This window comes from Leucoraja erinacea, chromosome 7 (genome assembly GCF_028641065.1).
Source record: "Leucoraja erinacea ecotype New England chromosome 7, Leri_hhj_1, whole genome shotgun sequence".
Lineage (NCBI taxonomy): Eukaryota > Metazoa > Chordata > Chondrichthyes > Rajiformes > Rajidae > Leucoraja > Leucoraja erinaceus.
The window spans coordinates 54,371,592-54,391,214 of record NC_073383.1 but is presented as its reverse complement, the minus strand read 5'-3'; the positions used below and the strand labels follow the sequence as shown (position 1 = coordinate 54,391,214).

Genomic DNA, 19,623 nt, shown 5'->3' with positions numbered 1-19,623 from the left:
ACAGGTTAATCCTCAGCAGGACCAGATGTAATATCATGGTAAATTATGCTGGTTTTATGGCAAGCATATTAATTGGCTTGGCATGGGTATAGAAACCAAAGCATAGATTGAATAGCTCAGGCTATGGAAATGGAACACAGATAATTTGGGAAGCATACAGTGCCCTCCATCATTTATTTATTTGACTCTGTACTCCACAATTTGAGATTTCTAATAGAAAAAAATCACGTGTGGTTAAAGTACACATTGTCACATTTTTTAATAAAGGCTGTTTTTATATCTTTTGGTTTCACCATGTAGAAATTGCATTGACCCCCATTATAGGTGGGGGGGAAAGATGCATAAGGGTCCTCCCGCCTTAGCTCCTGGATTTTAAGGTTTTTTTTTAGTAGTTTGCCGATATCGTGATATATTCAGAGCTGCCAAGTTTTGTCAGAGCATTTGAGTATTCTATTACCTGAAATTCTGTATTTTGCTGAGGTGATCAGTATTTTTACACGGTGCCCTTTTGCTGAAATGTATACAGTTTATTGTGTATTATATGTCATAGCTGCTTTCTTGTCTGTCTGCTCTCTCTCTCTCTCTCTCTCTCTCTCTCTCTCTCTCTCTCTCTCTCTCTCTCCCCCCTCCCTCCCCCCTCCCTCCCTCCCTCCCTCCCTCCCCCCTATCTCACCTCGGCATTCCCAGAATCATTTGGCATTTTGCAAAGACAACTGCATCTGCAGTTTCCTTCCCATTGAAGAAGAACCCTGGCCCGAAACAACTTCTACAGGCATGATAATCACCAGAAAAAAAGTAGGAAGTATTGGCTGGGGGTCCAGGAGGCTGGTTAGTTGGACGGGAATTTTAACGGAAGTTGGTCGGTGATTGGACGCAATCCCCTTAGAGACAGGGGTTGATTGGCCGTTTTCCCCCCCTCATTTCAAAATCGTACTGTTCCGATTTTTCACACTTTTTTAACTTAAAAATCAGAACAAATACGATAAAATCAGACTAGTTGGCAGCTATGCCACAGCTGTTACCTGACCTGCTGAGTATTTCCAGCATTGTTTGTCTGATTGACTGAACACTGTTTTCACGTAAAATTTGTCACAGTCAAATGATATAGCCAAACTCTTGTCTACCGAAAAAATGGAAATCACTGGCAAGTTATAAACAACTGAAGTCAAACGCAGCAGCTGTTGCTCATAACACATTAGGTGCTACTAACCAGGGATATATTTCTACAAATTATCTTACATGATCAAGCTCACATGTACAAAAGATCATCAGTGACAGGAGCCGAATTAGGACATTCGGCCCATCAAATCTACTCTACCATTCAATCATGGCTGATCTATCTCTCCCTCCTAACCCCTTTCTCCTGCCTTCTCCCCATAACCTCTGACACCCGTGAATAGCCAATAGACCAGATACGTAGCTGTTGTTCAGGGAGTAAAAGTACTGTTTAAGCATTCTGTTGAAATAATCATTAACTGTCAAAATGTAAGTTAACCCACAAAATAGTACATCAAGTGACTCTCCCTACAATAGCAGTCAATGTTTTTATATTGCATTAAACGAGCAAAAAGAAAGTAATAGCATCTGATATGAATGTTTCTTAATATACACTATGCAATGTTGGACCAACTTAAATCTTTCATCACAGCTTAAAATTCAAAAGTATTACACTTTAACCCACTTAAAGAAAGGGAATGAATTATTTAAAGCATTTTAGCAATTTACAAATTTTAAGCTTGCTAAATTTTCAATTTGTTTAAATATAATTAAAATCCTGTAGCAATGTAATCATATAGCATTACACTCAAATAACATAAGAAGCAAACTTAGATGATTTTATTATTCAATGAATTACACAGTATACTGTGTCACTGTAAACCTTACCAAAAAACATTGGAATGTCAAGTTTGTCTTCTCGATCAACTTTTCTTTTAATCATTACAATATAGATGGCATATAACACTGCTCCTGTCAATGACCACAATGAGCCTGCAATTAAATAACAAAGAACGGTTAGATAGAATAGCAGACAATTTGAGTTTTAAAAATAATAATTCATTCTAATCCATGAAATCTCTATATAATTTTGTTATTAGTTTACTCTCATTTCAAAGATCAGCTTCTCTATACCACAGTTGCTAAACCCGCGTGTGAGAACAGACTGCTCCCTATTTTCTATCCATGGGTGTTTTTACATGTGTGCATGTGTGCAAATTCCCTTCTGGTTGTTTGAATTTTTGATTATCCATCAGTGCTGACTGATGGTCTGGAAGGGTCAAAGAAGTCATGAATGAACTGGGTGTGGTGTGGAGATTGGGTGAGGTCCATGTTTAACATTAGCTTGGGTGGGGTTGGTGGGGGGCTGGGATAGGGGAAGGGTTTGGAGGGCTGTTGTGTTTTAGCTGAGCAGACCTACTCAACATGGGTTCCCTGTACCGGATATGACAAATGGGACATTGAGAGCCGTTTTCATTTTTGCACTGAGGCAGGTCTCATATGTTTTTTTAACGAACTTACTTCAGAAAAAGCTGATGACTATATAATTTAATATGGGGAACAAGGAAATGGCAGATGAGTTGAACAGGTACTTTGGATCTGTCTTCATTAAGGAGGACACAAACAATATTCCTGATATAGTAGTGGCCAAAGGATCTGGGGTGACAGAGGAACTGAAGGAAATCCACATTAGGCAGGAAATGGTGTTGGATAGACTGATGGGACTGAAGGCTGATAAATCCCCAGGGCCTGATGGTCCGCATTCCAGGGTTCTAAAAAAAGTGGCTCTAGAAATCGTGGATGCATTGGTGATAATGTTCCAATGTTCTATAGACTCAAGATCAGTTCCTGTGGATTGGAGGGTAGCTAATGTTATCCCACTTTTTAAGAAAGGCGGGAGAGAAAACGGGGAATTATAGACCAGTTAACCTGACATGGTGGGGAAGATGCTGGAGTCAATTATAAAAGATGAGATAGCCGCACATTTGGATAGCAGTAACAGGATCTGTCTGAGTCAGCATGGATTTATGAAGGGGAAATCATGCTTGACTAATCTTCTGGAATCTTTTGATGATGTAACTAGGAAAATGGACAAGGGAGAGCCAGTGGATGTAGTGTACCTGGACTTTCAGAAAGCATTTGATAAGGTCCCACATAGGAGATTAGTGGGCAAAATTAGGGCACACGGTATTGGGGGTAGAGTGCTGACATGGATAGAGAAGTGGTTGGCAGACAGGAAACAAAGAGTAGGGATTAATGGCAGGCGGTGACTAGTGGGGTACCGCAAGGCTCGGTGCTGGGACCGCAGCTATTTACAATATACATCAATGATTTGGATGAAGGGATTCAAAGTAAGAATAGCAGATTTGCGGGTGGCAGTGTGAACTGTGAGGAGGATGCTATGAGAACGCAGGGTGACTTGGACAGGTTGAAGGAGTGGGCAGATGCATGGCAGATGAAGTTTAATGCGGATAAATGTGAGGTTATCCACTTTGGTAGCAAAATCAGGAAGCCAGATTACTATCTAAATGGCATCAAGTTGGGGAAAGGGGAAGTACAACGGGATCTGGGGGTCCTATCAGTCTATGAAAGTAAGCATGTAGGTACAGCAGGCAATGAAGAAAGCGAAAAGCATGTTGGCCTTTATAACAAGATGAATCGAATATAGGAGCAAAGAGGTCCTTCTGCAGTTGTACAGAGCCCTAGTCAGACCACACCTGGAGTATTGGGTGCAGTTTTGGTCACCTAATTTGAGGAAGCTCATTCTTGCTATTGAGGGAGTGCAGCGTAGGTTTACAAGGTTAATTCCCGGGATGGCGAGACTGTCATATGCTGAGAGAATGGAGCAGCTGGGCTTGTGCACTATGGAGTTTTGAAGGATGAGAGGGTATCTCATTGAAACATCTCAGATTGTTAATGGCTTGGACATGCTAGAGGCAGGAAACATGTTCCCGATGTTTGGGGAGTCCAGAACCAGGGGCCACAGTTTAAGAATAAGGAGTAAGCCATTTAGAACGGAGACGAGGAAACACTTTTTCTCACAGAGAGTGGTGAGTCTGTGGAATTCTCTGCCTCAGAAGGCGGTGGAGGCAGGTTCTCTGGATGCTTTCAAGAGAGAGCTAGATAGGCCTCTTAAAAATAGCGGACGGAGTCAGGGGATATGGGGAGAAGGCAGGAACTGGGTACTGATTGGGGATGATCAGCCATGATCACATTGAATGGCGGTGCTGGCTCGAAGGGTCAAATGGCCTACTCCTGCACCTATTGTCTATTGATTAGTGAGGATTATGCATGTGTGGATGAAAATGAATAAAACAGTGTACCGATGACGCCCACAGTATATGGAGTGGCTCTTTAGAGACAGTGAATCTAACAAGAAAAACAACAGTGTTTGCAATCAAAGTGTGAAGTCCTGAATTTTCTTGACCAAACAGTTAATCACTGAATTAAGCACTTATGGAGTTTTAAGGCAACATTTCTAAGCCAATGTTTCTGAAAACATTTCACATCCTGGAAAATCTCAACCAAACTATTCAACAGCTCCACAACTATTTTTCCATGAGCCCTGAGAGCCATCAGATTCAGCAGATTATTAGTCTTCAGAGCATGTTAATTTAGTATTGTTTCTCCAGTGATTTTGTTCCCAAATGTTCTACTATTATTGGGATGCTATTAATGTTTTCTACCTATAAGTACATTTGTTCAAGGTTTCTTTCCTTTGCCTTTGTTAATTTCCCAATCTCATCCTCTTGGGGATTACATTTATATTTATGACTTTATATTTTTGTACAACTCCTTACAATTTGTTTTCCCATTTCTTGCTCATTATCTATTTCACCCCCTTTTTTAAAAATCTTTAAATGATCCTTTACTGATTTCTAGAGTGCTACAAAACATCAATACCACCACTAACCCCATATCATCAGTTGCTGTTTCTTTAGTCTTTACTTTTCATTTGACCATATCTTTGTTAAGAATTTTATCTTCTTAAATGTCATTCATATTAATTAATTTCTCAGTCTTCTTGAGATAAGTCTGCCTTCATATCTTTGAAACTGTATTTATGTTTAAAACACGTTTCAACTACACGCTTCCACTTTCAAATTGAATAAGAAAATCTATAATGTTATGATCACTCTTGCCTTGAGGGACATTTATCATGAAATTATTAATTAATCATAGCTCATTATACAAAAGCAAATTAAACATAGCTTGCTCCCAGTTTGGTTCCACAATGCGCTGAAAATGTTCTGAATATGCCCTTTCAACTCATCCTTAAGGCTGGCTTTACTAACGTAATTGATAGGAAGATATTAGTTACCTCCAATTAACGCGTTGCCTTTTGTGCAAGCTCACAGGTTTACTTCACTTATATTCTACCCTACAGTGTAGCTGCTCTTAGGGGACCTATTTATACCACCAGCATGTTCTTTACCTTGCTAGTTCTCACCACCACCCAACTGATTCTACCTATTGATCTTCTGTAGCAATATATTTTTTTGCTACTCTTCTAATCTTCCTCTTTCTTAAGATCCTTTTCTCATCAGGCTGTCCCTTAAAAATGTCTGTTACCCAAGCTTGGTCACATTTCAGCCATCTGTAACAGCTATTTGTGCACACCCATTTATTTATATTTGTCCTTGTACACTGATCCAGCGCTTAAGGAATTTATAGTGACATAGACAAAATGGGGACAAATGAGACTAACACTAAATTGTTCTTTCAATAGTAGAATCAAAATGCTGGAGTAACTCAGTGGGACAGGCAGCTTGTGACGAATGTGAATGAGAGGAATTTGACATTTCAGGGTGTGACACTTCTTCAGTGAGTCAGGGGAGAGGTAGACTAGAGATATGGAAGGGGAAGGTGTGAAAATAACAGATCAAAGCAGATGTAGAATGGTTCATTGTCACCTGTGGGAAGGTGACAACAAGGCATACAATCAGTAAAACTAGTGGGAGAACTAGGGTGGGATAGGGACTGTGAGAGAGGGAAAGCAAGGGTTACTTGATGTTAGAGAAATCAATATTCATACCGGTGGGCTGTAAGTTGCTCTTTAAATAATTCCGCAAAGGCATGACCAACCAAATAGCTATATTTTGCACTGCACGCTTCAATCATTCTAATAGATTGGTCATGAATTATAGGTAGAATTGTTGGACAATTATTACAGTATACAGATTTTGCTGCAGTCCACAGTACCCTAAATGAAATCTGAGCAATATCCAGACTTGGACTGAGATAAATGTCAGGTCACACATGTGGTACGAGAGTCAGGTGAAGAATACCTGCATTGCTGGAAGGTCCAATTGCTTCTCAGCTCCTTCAATAAAGTATGAATGCCAAATACCTCACTTTCAACAAGCCTAATATCGCCGACTGCCTTAACAAGATCATGGCAGAGACAAGGAGCTCATAGTTGACCCCTAATTATTTTTCCTATGACAAATTGCAGTCGCAAGATTAATGGAATCCACACAACATGCCTGGTTCGTTTCAATTACAATGCGTGAAAATTTAGGCATTAATACAGTACACACCACCTGTCTGATTAGTTCTTCTGCCTTCAGACTCTATACAAATGCTCTCCATTACCAGTGCATCACAGCTATTGCAGACATAATCTTGCAGACTGCTGTATTTCTCCAGATAATTTTGTCAAAGCTTTGCCAAGTTTTGGTCTCCTAATTTGAAGGTTAGGTTAGGTAAGGGGTAGGTACAGCAAGACCTGGGTGTCCTTGTAGACCAGTCCCTGAAAGTTGGCGTGCAGGTACAGCAGGCAGTGAAGAAAGCTAATGGACCTTCATAACGATAGGATTTCAGTATAGGAGTAAAGAGGTTCTTCTGCAGTTGTATAGGGCTCTGGAAGACCACACCGGGAGTATTGTGTACAGTTTTGGTCTCCTAATTTGAGGAAGGACATCCTTGTGATTGAGGCAGTGCAGCGTAGGTTCACGAGATTGATCCCTGGGATGGCGGGCTTGCCATATGAGGACAGATTGAAAAGACTAGGCTTGTATTCACTGGAGTTTAGAAGGATGAGGGGGATCTTACAGAAACGTAAGATTATAAAAGGACTGGACAAGCTAGATGCAGGAAAAATGTTCCCAATGTTGGGTGAGTCCAGAACCAGGGGCCACAGTCTTAGAATAAAGGGGAGGTCATTTAAGATTGAGATGAGAAAAAACTTTTTCACCCAGAGAGTTGTGAATTTATGAAATTCCCTGCCACAGAGGGCAGTGGAGGCTAAATCACTGGATTAATTTAAGAGAGAGTTAGATAGAGCTCTAGGGGCTAGTGGAGTCGAGGGATATGGGGAGATGGCAGGCACGGGTTATTGATAGGGGACAATCAGCCATGATCGCTAAGAATGGCGGTGCTGGCTCGAAGGGCCGAATGGCCTCCTCCTGCACATATTTTCTATGTTTCTAAGTTCTATGACTTCTACTTTACAATAGGACAAGAGCAGCAATTATTATCACCAAGATTCCCTAGAAACCAAACTGAATGAAATATGCATTGAAGGTAGACACATATGCTGGAGAAACTCAGCGGGTGAGGCAGCGGATATGGAGCTAAGGAAATTGGCAACGTTAGGAAATATACATTGATGTTCTTTTTTCAGCACTGGGTTAATATCGTGGAAGCCCCTCACACCAAAACTTTTGAGCTAATGCGATCAAAACAAGATGTATATCAGTTGAAAGAGAAGTTCTTCATTTTCATTATGGCAAATAGAAAAAGGTGTAAATAAATCTGATCTTGTATTTTTTAGAATAAATTTCATTTTGAAATAATACTGAGAGTTAACAATGCATCATTTTATATACGATTATTATTCAATATCTACGTACTATGCAATAGAGGTTAATTATAATTTGTATTTTTTATAGAAATGACACATGACATGCTGGTGGAAGTTAGGGAGGACAGTTTTTAGATTAGCCTGATTGAAGTCTCCAGCCACGATGAAAATCCCATCAGGGTGCGCAGTCTGTAGTTTGTTGATTGATGCTAGCAGGGTGTTCAGTGCTAGCTTGACGTTGGCACTTGGTGGAATATAAACAGCCAGAATAACGACAGCTGTGAACTCCCGCGGCAGGTAGAAGGGTCGACATTTTAATGTAATAAACTCCATGTCTGGTGAACAATGTCTCTCGACAACGTTTACATTTGTGCACCATTTGTCTTAGGAGTAAATACATAGTCCCCCTCCTCTGCTCTTACTGGAGTCACTGCTCCTGTCGGCCCGGTGTGCTGTGCGACCTACCAGACTGATGGCCTCGTCCTGGATCCCAGCGTGAAGCCAGGTCTCAGTTACCACCATAATCGAGCAGGTTTGCACAGTTATGTTTTCTTCATTGATCAGCTCCAGCTCGTCCATCTTGTTGCTGAGCGATCGGGCGTTCGTCAAAAAAATGCTGGGTAGCCTTTAGCCTAGCGTGAATGTCGGCTCGACAACCGCGCTTCTGCCGCCTCTGTCTGCGCCGCCTCCCGCACCGTCCGTTCGGTATGGTGATCCACTCGGACTCCGCTGGGCGGGTGATTTCTGGCGGGATATAATCGTTGTGGGAGCTTCTTGCGAACTCTAGTTCGCTACACAGCGTCCCAATCCTTAGAAGGTCCTGCCGGTTGTATGTCGAGTCGCAGGTCCACAGACAAACGGACAAAACAGACAAAAACAACAACATCCACACGGGGGAGAGCAAAGCCGCTGCATTCAGGTGCACCTCCATTTTCAGGTATTACAGAACAAAGATTAAAAAACAATTTAGGAATTGAAAAATAAAAGATGTTCTTCAAACAAGAGTAAGCCAGTCACTGTAAGTCACTGTAAGTCAGCAAGTATGAAACATGGTGTGAGGTAGGAACACATAATAGGGGTCTGGGTGACGTCAAGCATATGGAAAGCAGAGCAAGGGTAGTGGCCAGTAACACATGTCAAGGTTAATACGTAAATGGCATATGTGAGAATTTCACAAGCAGCTGAACTTGAGTGGGCAGGTATCAGGCAAGGTTATGAAAGTAGAAATAGGCAAATTTCTCAAAAGGCTCAGGTATGTCTGGTCTAGGCTCAGACTGATATGCAGGATGGTGAAGGATCCAGGTGTTCTCCTTGTTTCTCCTAACTTGATAAAATGTATAGCAGTTTTGCAAACAAACCTTAAATGCATCATTTCGATTGGATCGCTACAAGAGCATTGTAAATAGTATAAATAATGTTGCGAGACGGGTGTCCTGTTAATTGCTGATTGGTTGAAATGTTGAGCCTTGGACTGTTGAATCCCAGGGCACATGTTGCACTATTCATTTGTGTTTGCTTCCTTCTAGAAGATTCTTTCAAATGCAATGTATTCAAGATTGTATTATTGGGTTGGAGAACTGTCAATTATGTACTGTTATAATTAATGTGTTTAAATGGATTCGTGTGATTCGGCCCCTCAAGGTTCAGGACCTATAAAAGGCAGCCCCCACGAGGTCCTTTTGTCGAACATCTGGAAGAGCGCTTGGGACTGCGTGACCTTTTGGAGTGTCTCTGCTTGCATGAGGCTAGAAGGGCTTGGCCAAGCAAATACAAGGATCGAACCCGCGGTGGTTAGGTATCGTATAGGGGAATTCGTGTTGTGTTATCCAAAATAAAGTTTATTTGCTCAAGTGCTTGATTCAGTATTTTATTGACTGAAACTAGACTGGAGGGGAGCTTGGAATGAGCTATTTACGTTGTGGGCTCAACCAGGATCTCAACAGACCCCCAAACACAAGTTTGCGATTAAGGGTGTTGAGCTGTTCCTGATCGTGTGCAGAAATCGGCGCCACGGTGCGGTTTTCGCATTGGTTTTCAGCACTTCACTGGTCGGAGTGGATCGATCATTTGCAGGCTTGGGAAAAGGTCCCAACGAGATCGTAGAACAGTCTAACAAGCACGGGCAGGTGATAGCGCTCCTTTGGGTTAGAGGCCCATAAAACCAGGGTGGGGTTAGAGGACTAGCTGGGGCTGGGTTAGAGGCCCAAAACTTGGTCGTAGTTGGTAGCTACAGCTGCTGGAATAAGCCACAATCCCGTGTTAGATTTGGGTTAAAAGCCCTACCCAAAATTGGTATCCGATTGACGGGATATTGAAAAACAAGTCTGGTATACGTGCTAAGTGGTGAAGCATTTGACTCGTCATTGCTGGGAGCGCTGATTGAAAAGGTGCGTTCCGAAAATCGGCATCGACTGCCAGCGCGATGAGGCTAGGCGCTGACACCTGGTGCTAAGCAGGTGATAAGGAACAGGCCCTTTTAACGGGGTGTGCCTAGGTAGTTTAGAGGCCACGCCTGTGTGAAGATATCCAGACCCCTGAAAAGATGGGGAAAGGACTCTCGTAAAATCTTCGGTATCAGAGGGAGAGGTTCACTGGTTGATAACATCGCAACGTGGAATTGAAATCAAGGATTTGTGAATTGTGCGCTAGCGTGTTGTGATTACAGTGTATCGTAAATTTTCAGTGTTTATCTTTTTCGGATCCGAACTGTATTTTGTGGCGTGTAAAGTATATTTGGAGTGTGTTTAGATCGGAACTGTTAGTGTTATTTGGGAGTTGCTACCATTATCCAACAGAATGGGGAATCACGTTAACAAAGATATAACCACTGACTCTGAAAGTCCGTACAAGAAATGTGCAGCGAGTTTGCACGGAATGCTGAAATCTTTCTGGAGTATTAAATAAATAATTAGGGAGCAAATTATGGCCCGAAGGGGGCATTGATATGGTGAAGGGATTGAAATACATTGAGCAGATTGTCTGGCAGTGTAGCCATAGTGAAGAGGCAAGAGAATTAATTGGATTGTGGAAAAATTATTATGAGGAACAGAAAGCGATTAGAGCGGTTGAAAGAATGGCAAGTTGGAAGGAAGCAAATCTGAAGCGGGGGATAAAATTAGAGGATACCGAAACATTTGAACCTCTAGGCAGCTTAAGAGAGGAGCCTGAGTGTATTAAAGATAAGGGGAAAAGAAAATCTTCCACAGGGAAACTGGCATATTACAGGAAGAGGCTACTGAAGGAGATACGGAACGGTGGCGACAACTGGGATGTGTACTGGATTGTATGACTGGGCTGTAGACCACTCCAACAGGACACACTTGCATGACAGACTCATTAGCAGTATGGGTTATAGAGTGGTGCAAGGGCAGTAGGGGACACTCTATTGGTTACTTGGTGGCATCCAAAATTACCATCATTTGCTCAGAAGGTGGCAGTAATTGTTTGGTCTGACAGAAATACAATCCAGGGAAAGGAAAAGGGTGTGAAAGACGAAAAACACCATTGCCTGTGGGTTCATTTGTGACATTGCAAATGGACTATATCGAACTAGAGGATATAAATAAAGATTGAAGCATACCCAACCCTTGTCAATAAAGTGGCTACTGTTGTCAAGGTGCTAATGAGAGAAATTGTCCCTAGATTTGGTATCCCCATTCGACTTAGCTCAGATAACAGTTCACACTTTATTGGACAAATCCATAAAGAATTTTGTGAACAGCTGGGGATCCAGCAGCAATCACACTGTGCTTATCGACCGCAGGCTGCTGGACTTGTAGAAAGGACAAATCAGACCCTTAAAACATAATTATCAAATTAAAGGCGGAGACTGGACTTGGATGGATTAAATCACTCCCAATAGCCCTATTTCAGATGAGAGTTACGCCTGCAGAGAAATCTAGATTAAGCCCAGCTGAAATTATCTACAGTAGACCCTTATAACTTAGAACCAGAATGCGATGAAAATAGTTAATTTCCACCAAATTACTGCAGAGATGATCGACTACATCTAAGCCTTGACCAGAGCCTTAAGGGATTTACATTGTAGAGTGAAAGCAGCCTACGGTGATATGCCTTCATTAGCAACTCCCATTAAAGTAAACCCTGGAGACTACGTCCTAGTGAAGATTTGGATGAGGAAAGGATCGGAAGTTCGCTGGGAAGGACCTTACCAGGTTCTTATAATGACTCCAACAACAGTAAAGGTAGAGGGAAGAAATGCCTGGGTGCATCTTCATCATTGTAAAAGTATTAGTGAAGGTATTGGTTGTTAACTTGGTTCCTCCCAGGTTTTCTTATAAATTCTCCACTCTATTACGAATCAAGAACCAATGAACTATCAAGATTGATGGATGGGATTCGTGCCCACGAAAACAAGTGAGGTGAACACTCATCAGACAGAAATCACTGAGCTACGCCTACGTAAACTTGGGAAGCTCGATGAAATTCTGAGAAGCAACATCAACATCTTCTTGTTAGGACACCATAAAATGGAGGATCCCTGCACTTGTCAGAATTGCTTAACCTTTGTCAGCTGAAATTTACAGGCTCTGAAGAAGGGTTTCGCCCCGAAACGTTGCCTATTTCCTTAGCTCCATAGATGCTGCCGGACCTGCTGAGTTTCTCCAGCACTTTTGTCTACCTTTGATTTTCCAGCATCTGCAGTTCCTTCTTAAAACACATTATTACCTTTTAAAGTTTAGAGTTATAACTTATTAATGTTCTAATCTGATAATTGACAGACACACTAATGATTTAGTTAATGCAGACTCTATAAAAGATGTTCTCGTAAAAAGGTAGAAAGTACGATGGTGTAAAACAGCCAAGTTAAAGATTTTTTTAAAACACCAATGTTGGAATTTTGTGAGTGATTTTTACGATTCACTATAATGTAGTTTTTGCATATTTTATTTACAGAAATTCAGCCACTTCCTCTGATGATATCTTCAGCATATATGTTTTTAGAAAAGAGACAGATGGGCAAAATATTACTCAAGATTTTTAATTGTCTTGGGAACGGTATGTCCCTCATTTTAGTTAACTTGGTTGTAACTTATTTCCTTGCATGCATATTTAACGATTTACTGTGCCAACACATCAATCCTTAGTCATTCCATTTGTTTAATTGATCAGTTGATTTTATTTTAATCATTTCAGAAAGATCTACATAATATCATAATTATCACTGAATGGAAAATTAGCAGTCGGCCAATTATCTTAAAAGTAAAAGTGAACATAATCATAATCGTACTTTATTAGTCAAGTATGTTTTGCAACATACAAGGAATTTGAATTGCCATACAGTCATCATACCAATAAAAAGCAACAATACACACAAAATACATTTTAACATAAACATCCACCAATCTCTTCCCTTTGTCCTCTCGCGGTCAGAGGCCTCGAGCCTTGCGTTGACGGGACGAACTTGGCTCCCGTAGCCGGCGGTCGGGCCCTCCGCATCAGGTCGATGAAGCTCCCGCATCAGGGGGGGGATCTCAGCTCCCCCACGCCGGCGATTGGACCCCGGGTCGGGGCTGGTCGAACCTCCTGCGACTAGAGCTTCCCGACATCGGCCTCTACCCAAGACTGTGACCTCCTCTATGGTGAAATCCGCAGGCTGCAGTTGGAGCATCGATCCCAGGCTAGGGATCGCAGGCTTCGATGGTAAGTCCATGGCCCCGCAGTGGGGCTCAAGGTCAGCCTCAAGCAAGGCCTCCAGCTCCATGATGTTGGGCCGCTGAGCGACCGGAGATACGATGCGGAAAACAATTCCATCTCCGGCAAAGTAAAAAATTGAAAAAAAGTTTCCCCCTCCCCCACATAAAACAAACCAGAGAACATTAACACAAACTTATTAACACACACTAAAAATAACAAAAAAAAACAAAAAGACAGACAGACCGTTTGCAAGGCTGCCATCGCTGATGGTGGAATGTTTTCATTTCAAACCATATTACACTAGTTTTAATGAAATAAACATACTGCATTCAGGTAAATAATCTTCATTATTTGAAGATCGATTTCACATAACACTTCTGAGATCATGTCCCTGCATAGAAAAGGATAATGATCACAAGAACTCAGTAATGATAAAACAATGTACAGATTCAAAATAGAAAATCTACATTTATGTCTTAACTGTAGAACTTTCAGTTTAGCTAAACTGACCATTAGCATCAGAAGCAGGCTATAAATAGGGCAGTTGATCTGACCAATTAAAAAAGTTGGTTATTTATTGGCAGCACACAAAGTCAGCCAGACCCAAAACACCTTCCATGTTGCATTAGCACAGATGACTTGAAGTTATAACATTACACGAGCACCAATTATTACTCAAGCAGAACAGGACATTCAACAGCACTAGATTCATGACCCCATAGCGCCACTGGGAAATACCATGTTTTAAGAGCCATTAACATCCATATAATGACAGTGCTTAACTGATCCTGTAAACTTACCTTGGGATGCAATACACTCTCCTAGGATGGTTGAAGTTATGTCCCACCTTGCTGCCATGTGGGCATTAAGGAAAGAAGAACCATGTTGTTATAAATGTGACAAGTACGAATGCAAGGTGGTGTTATTATGGATTAACATCTTGAGGATGCAGTACATCCATTTTTATTGTCCATGCAAGGTATCCTATAGTTTAGTGAATTCATCTGGTTCTGTACATCCAGGTTATCAGTACATTGAATGTACAGATCTGTGCCTTTAAAAACACACTACAAACAAGATTTGAGCATTCTGTCAAAAGGCAAATTGCAGTTTCAAATAACTTGAGACAATGTGGCTACATATTACTCAATTATCAACTTACATTAATATAAATGAAAGTATAAAAAGCAGAAACAAAATATGAAAAAGGACCATCATATGATGAAGCAGTTCCTGCAGAAAGGAAGCTGGATATCTGATTACAATCAACAGTGATTACAAGCTTAGTTTAAAGTTGAGGGCTAATTATATTTTGGCATATTCATAATAAAATCACCCAATTAGTGCCAATCATACATTGATTAGCTGGGGAACAGTTTGTATGCATTGGCATACAAATTTAGCATTACAGTATCTACGTGAGGAAAGTTAACCTTGAAAAATTAAAACATTAAATATTTCTACTATCCTATTGAACAGTTTAAGTACTGTAGAAATAAACAGGAAATGTATAAGAAAGAACTACAGATGCTGGTAAAATCGAAGGTAGACGCAAAATGCTGGAGTAACACCGGGTGAGGCAGCATCTATGGAGAGAAGGAATGGGGACGTTTCGGGTCGAGACCCTTCTTTAGACTGATGGGTCTCGGTCTGAAGGTCTTGACCCGAAACGTCGCCCATTCCTTCTCTCCATAGATGCTGCCTCACCCTCTGAGTTACTCCAGGATTTTGTGTCGACCAATAGGAATTATATAAGGTAGACAAAAAACATCTGCAGTTAACAGGAAATGTATGATTGGTTTGGAATTTTGATGCGACTTTATTGAATAAAATTGTGAAAAATTGGCAATCTTTGTGCACCAGAAATATATTATGATAGTGAACAAAACACAAAGTTTTAGAGGAACTCGGCAGGACAGGCAATATCACAGGAGGGAATGGATAGATGACGTTTCATATCAGAACCCATCTTCAGACTAATTGTGGTGGGGGGGGGGGGAGTAGAAAGTGGGAAACAAGAGGTGGGGATGAGACAAAGCTTGGTAAGTAATAGACGTGTGATACATATAAACAGAGAGATTTATAATACATACAGTTGAGAGAGGTTTGGAAGACAGATGGGTGGAGTTAGTGGTAAATACAAGAAGTGAAAAGGACCCGAAATATTGCCTGTCCATTCCCTCTACAGATGCGGTCTGACCCGCTGAATTCCTTCTGCGCATCCTGTTTTGCTCAAGATTCCAGTGTTTCTACCATTCCGTGTGTCTCTATAGTTATTACGAGTTAGATTGCAGAGTATAATGATGTATCCGTGATGGAATTAATCATTTCAAAAATACGCCATTTTGAAAGTAGGAAAAATAGTACATACAAGGAGAAGGATAATGAGAGTGGTACCGAGTAAGCAAGAGGGGACACTGCATGAGAGAAAGCAAAACAATCTCCAGTAAAAAACTGCCGAGCGGCACAGTGGCGCTGCAGTAGAGTTGTTGCTTTAAAGTGCCGGAGACCTGGGTTCGATCCTGACTACAGGTGCTGTCGTTATGGAGTTTGTACGTTCTCTCTGTCAGCGCATGGGTTTTCTCCGAGTGCTCTGGTATCGCCCTCCACACTCCAAAGATTAACAGGTTTGTAGGTTAATTGGCATTGGTAAAAATTGTAAATTGCCCCTAGTGTGTAGGATAGTGCTCGTTTACGGGGTAATCACTGATCGGCGCAGATTTGATTGGCCAAAGGGCCCGTTTCTGTGCTGTACCTCCAAGGTCTAAAGTAAAGTAAAGTCATACAGTTGGTTTGCTTGAGGAACAGTTTAACTGATAATCAAAAAACATAGCAAACTGAAAAACAATCTCAATCTTTGTGGCTGCCACATCAGTCCAATTATCCCATTCGCCAGCTTTTTCTGCCCATATTCAATACCACAAGAGATACAATTAGTAATTTATGTAAATGTATTTCAATCATATTCGTTAATTTGGAAATAGTTAAAACTTCGAAGTATTATCTGACAAGTCTAAGGCCTTCAAACGACAGCCAGCAGCTATCGCAAACACTTTCTCCAGCTGTGTGGTATGAATAATTCTGAAAGCGAACAGGATCACTTAAGGATTCTCCATCAGTGTTCAAATATGCATTGATTAGATAACGTGCAAGTTTCCAAATTATATACACAAAGTATTTTTATGGCTCCCAAAATCAAACTTGCTTAATTAAATTAATTGCAGATTTCTATGTCTTTGATTTGATTATAAAATTTTAGGCTTGATTACTGTACCATTAGGGTAGCTTGACAGGCGTCAGTTTTTTTTTTCAAAAGCAAAACGTTGTTGCAATATTTTATGATAGTAAAAATGAGTAGCATGAAGGGGTGCTCAACACAATTCAAGGTGGGGAAAAAGGCAGGGGACGGGAGGTGGGAAAGGTAGAGAGGTGGAGGGAAGAAAGTCTTACTTAATTTTTGGTATGCTGCTGGAGAAAACTGTCACGGCAAATTAATAACAACTCTCAAAGGTGATTCACAGCAAATTGTAATAAAATAACTTATTGTGGGCTAATTGTCTTTGATGTACAGAAAGTCTAGAATGGATAAAGAGGATGGGAAAAAAACGAACAAAAGTAAAGAATTGACAGCGAGAGATTACACAAAACTAACAACAGATCCGAGTTGTGAAATGGTTTAAATACCCAGCTTTATTTTAAAGCGAAGTTACAGGTGTTTCCTATTTATCACCTTGCTTTGACTTTCAAGACTCATGATTCAGAAAATATGCTGATGTTTTTAATGGCTCGCCTAAGTATATACAGTGGCTTGCAAAAGTATTCATACCCCTTGAACTTTTCCACATTTTGTCACGTTACAACCACAAACATAAATGTATTTTATTGGGATTTTATGTGATAGACCAACACAAAGTGGCGCATAATTGTGAAGTGGAAGGAAAATGATACATGGTTTTCAAAGTTTTTTACAAATAAAAAACTGAAAAGTGTGGCGTGCAAAAGTATTCAGCCCCCTTTACTCTGATACCCATAAATAAAATCCAGTGCAACCAATTGCCTTCAGAAGTCATCTAATTAGTAAATAGTCCACTTGTGTGTAATCCAATCTCAGTATAAATACAGCTGTTCTGTGAAGGCCTCAGAGGTTTCTTAGAGAACATTAGTGAACAAACAGCATCATGAAGCCCAAGGAACACACCAGGCACGTCAGGGATAAAGTTGTGGAGAAGTTTAAAGCAGGGTTAGGTTATAAAAAAATATCCCAAGCTTTGAACATCTCACGGAGCACTGTTCAATCCATCATCCAAAAATGGAAAGAGTATGGCACAACTGCAAACCTACCAAGACAAGGCTGTCCACCTAAACTGACAGGCCGGGCAAGGAGAGCATTGATCAGAGAAGCAGCCAAGAGGCCCATGGTAACTCTGGAGGAGCTGCAGAGATCCACAGCTCAGGTGGGAGAATCTGTCCACAGGACAACTATTAGTCATGCACTCCACAAATCGGGCCTTTATGGAAGAGTGGCAAGAAGAAAGCCATTGTTGAAAAAAAGCCATAAGAAGTCCCGTTTGCAGTTTGCCACAAGCCATGTGGGGGACACAGCAAACATGTGGAGGAAGGTGCCCACATCACCCTGAATACACCATCCCCACTGTGAAACATGGTGGTGGCAGCATCATACTGTGGGGATGCTTTTCTTCAGCAGGGGCAGGGAAGCTGAACCCAGTCAAAGTCCAGACCTAAATCTAATTGAGAATCTCTGGCAAAACTTGAAAATTGCTGTTCACAGACGCTCTCCATCCAATCTGACTGAGCTTGAGCTATTTTGCAAAGAAGAATGGGCAAAAATTTCAGTCTCTAGATGTGCAAAGCTGGTAGAGACATACCCCAAAAGACTTGCAGCTGTAATTGCAGCGAAAGGTGGTTCTACAAAGTATTGACTCAGGGGGGCTGAATACTTTCGCACGCCACACTTTTCAGTTTTTTATTTGTAAAAAAAATTGAAAACCATGTATCAATTTCCTTCCACTTCACAATTATGCACCACTTTGTGTTGGTCTATCACATAAAATCCCAATAAAATACATTTACGTTTGTGGTTGTAACGTGACAAAATGTGGAAAAGTTCAAGGAGTATGAAAACTTTTGCAAGCCACTGTATCCAGTAGAAAGAACCACAAGATTAAGGGGTTAATTAATGCATTAATTAGATAATGAAAATAGCTAATGGAACACTGACTCTATAGATGGTGAGAGAATGAATGGATAAATGTTTTCTGCAGCCATGCAAAGCTCTAGCTAAACCGTATGCAGAGGAACTGAGTACCATACACCAGCAGATATTTTTATCTGGAAAATAATTTGAAGTAGATGAAATTGGTCTTCATGTGATAAATTATGTTTGCTTTATCAAACTAAGGTTGTTTAGTGCCATAGTGATACAGTGTGGAAGCAGGCCCTTCGGCCCAACTTGCCCACACCGGCCAACATGTCCCAGCTACACTAGTCCCACATGCCTGTGTTCGATCTATATCCCTCCAACCTGTCATAGAAACATAGAAAATAGGCGCAGGAGGAGGCAATTCGGACCATCAAACCAGCACCGCCATTCATTGTGATCATGGCTGATCGTCCCCTATCAATAACCCGTGCCTGCCTTCTCCCTTTTAGGAGGGCACATCATCCGAGGACGTACACTAAATGGGGATCCTGTGGATAGGGTGAACTGTTTTAAATGTCTGGGAGTCCGCATCTCTGAGGATATGACATGGTCATCACACGCCATCCTCAGCACTGGTGAGTAAGGCAAGGCAGCGCCTTTACCACCTCAGGCAACTGAGGAAATTCAGAGTGTCTCCAAGGATCCTACAGTGCTTCTACGCAGCGGCGGTGGAAAGCATCTTGTCCGGGAACATTACCATCTGGTTCAGGGAATTGCTCTGCCAAGGACAAGAAGGCTCTGCAGAGAGTAGTGCGTTCGGCCGAACGCACTATGGGAACTTCACTCACCCCCCTGCAGGAACTATACAACAGGAGGTGCAACTCCAGAGCAAACAAAATCATGAGAGACCTCTTCCACCCCTGCAACGGACTGTTCCAGCTGCTACGGTCAGGCAAACGCCTCCGTTGCCATGCAGTGAGAACGGAGAGGTTTGAGAAAAGGA

The 19,623-nt window shown here is 41.4% G+C and overlaps 1 protein-coding gene across 8 annotated transcripts in view; it reads right to left on the bottom strand.

Moving 5' to 3' along the window:
- LOC129699023 (solute carrier family 35 member F5-like) overlaps positions 1 to 19,623 on the bottom strand; it is a 122,242-nt gene that overhangs the window by 36,931 nt on the left and 65,688 nt on the right. For 7 of the 8 annotated variants that reach the window (XM_055638594.1, XM_055638596.1, XM_055638600.1 and 4 more), the window contains 2 exons: positions 14,260 to 14,310; positions 1,885 to 1,989 (listed from right to left, as the gene is read on the bottom strand). In XM_055638594.1, the coding sequence (XP_055494569.1) occupies positions 1,885 to 1,989; positions 14,260 to 14,310 (156 nt within the window). The remainder of the gene's footprint in view (positions 1 to 1,884; positions 1,990 to 14,259; positions 14,311 to 19,623) is intronic. The other variant, XM_055638597.1, reaches the window with a different exon arrangement.